Source organism: Malassezia globosa (assembly GCF_000181695.2).
Source record: "Malassezia globosa CBS 7966 chromosome Unknown mgl_sf_1003.1, whole genome shotgun sequence".
In the NCBI taxonomy this organism is placed as follows: Eukaryota; Fungi; Basidiomycota; class Malasseziomycetes; order Malasseziales; family Malasseziaceae; genus Malassezia; species Malassezia globosa.
Genome location: NW_001849845.1, coordinates 1 through 1,375, shown reverse-complemented (window position 1 = coordinate 1,375; position 1,375 = coordinate 1). Strand labels below are relative to the sequence as shown.

The following is a 1,375-nucleotide window of genomic DNA, read 5'->3' as shown; positions in this document are numbered from 1 at the left end:
GTGAACGAATTTGATTTTATCCATTTGTTTTCCATCTGTGGAGACGCGCTGAATGAAACGCAACGACACGCGTCGAGCCGCCGGACTTCCTTGGCACATGTAGTAGCTTTTTCTTGGCAGGTGCAATGCGAAGGAACTCCGGCAAACGAGTCCCCTCCATGCGGTGAACAAACACAAGCCTTATATAGGGACCGTGTCTGTGTACACGCATCCATACATCCAAAGGAAATGAAAGTGTTTTCTATTGCGGCACTATCCACGCTTTCCATCGCCTCTGTATGGGCAGGCATGGATTGCGAAAAGACGTCCAGGCCTATGTCGCTCCAATATACCGAAATTGGATGGGGAACCAGGTACTCAAACCACACAGGGCTCGCAAAGAAGGGTTCTGATTCTCATGCTTTCCTACGAATCCAAGATGGAGCGTCTCGTGAACAGTTCGAGTTCTTTGAATGCAAATCGCCGCCCGAAGGCTTTGAGACGTCGCCCGCTGATGCCAAATACGGCCAAATCCGCAGTGCGAAGGATCACAGTCTGTGCTTGACTGTGCAGGGAATCGACAACCGCCCAGTGTATGATTACAACCACAAGGCAAAAGGAACCAAGCGAGAATACGACCGCAAGAATGGGTATCTGACGCTTGAAGCATGCTCATCGCACCCGAGACGGCAATGGTGGAGTGACAGCATCAGTTATGTGGGGATGAAGAAGGACCAAAAGCGGAACCACTGCTCCGTGGATGACGACGGAAAACTCTTCATGTACCGCAACCATGCACCTAGCATGATGCCACACGGCGGTGACAGCTTAGGTGGATTCCTTACGTGGGAATCTAAGGAAGAGTAGTTGACGATAGTAACTATGATGAATGTCCAGATCCCTCTCTCCCTTCCCCGGATATTGAGACAGGATTTCATGTGGCCGGAGTAGAGACGAGAATAAAGCAGCACAGCATGCATTCGTCGGTTGGTGCGTAGCCGTTGTTGTATCTAGCATGCTCATTGGACCTAAGCAATGGAGTTGCTTGAGTTCCTGCTTGATCAGGTCAAAGATACGTTGCGTGTGCCCCAGTCTCCACGCAGGTACCATGCACAAAGCGGGTCCAGTGTGGTCGCCATGTCCTACCTTTTACTCTAATTTTTATGGCTCCCATACTCCATCTTTCCTTCTGTCTGCATCATATTCACCCATTTCACTCTATCAGGTACACTTGGTCGTGTCTCGAGTTTGATCAATTTCCACATTCGTCCCATTCTTGTCGCTGTCCTTATTGATCACAGGTGGGGTATGTGACACCCAATCGAGTAAGTAAAAATTGGCCAGATTTGCACTCGACTCAGCGTGTGCCAAAACTGCCACCTCTCCATGTACTTTC

General features: G+C 49.7%; 1 protein-coding gene across 1 annotated transcript; it reads left to right on the top strand.

Annotated features, from left to right (window-relative positions):
* Positions 1-228: 228 nt before the first annotated feature.
* On the top strand, positions 229-846 carry MGL_4266 (uncharacterized protein; the record flags this gene model as incomplete). Its single annotated transcript, XM_001728542.1, has 1 exon — positions 229-846. The coding sequence occupies one exon, from the start codon at positions 229-231 to the stop codon at positions 844-846; it is 618 nt and encodes a 205-aa protein (XP_001728594.1).
* Between the last annotated feature and the right edge of the window lie 529 nt (positions 847-1,375).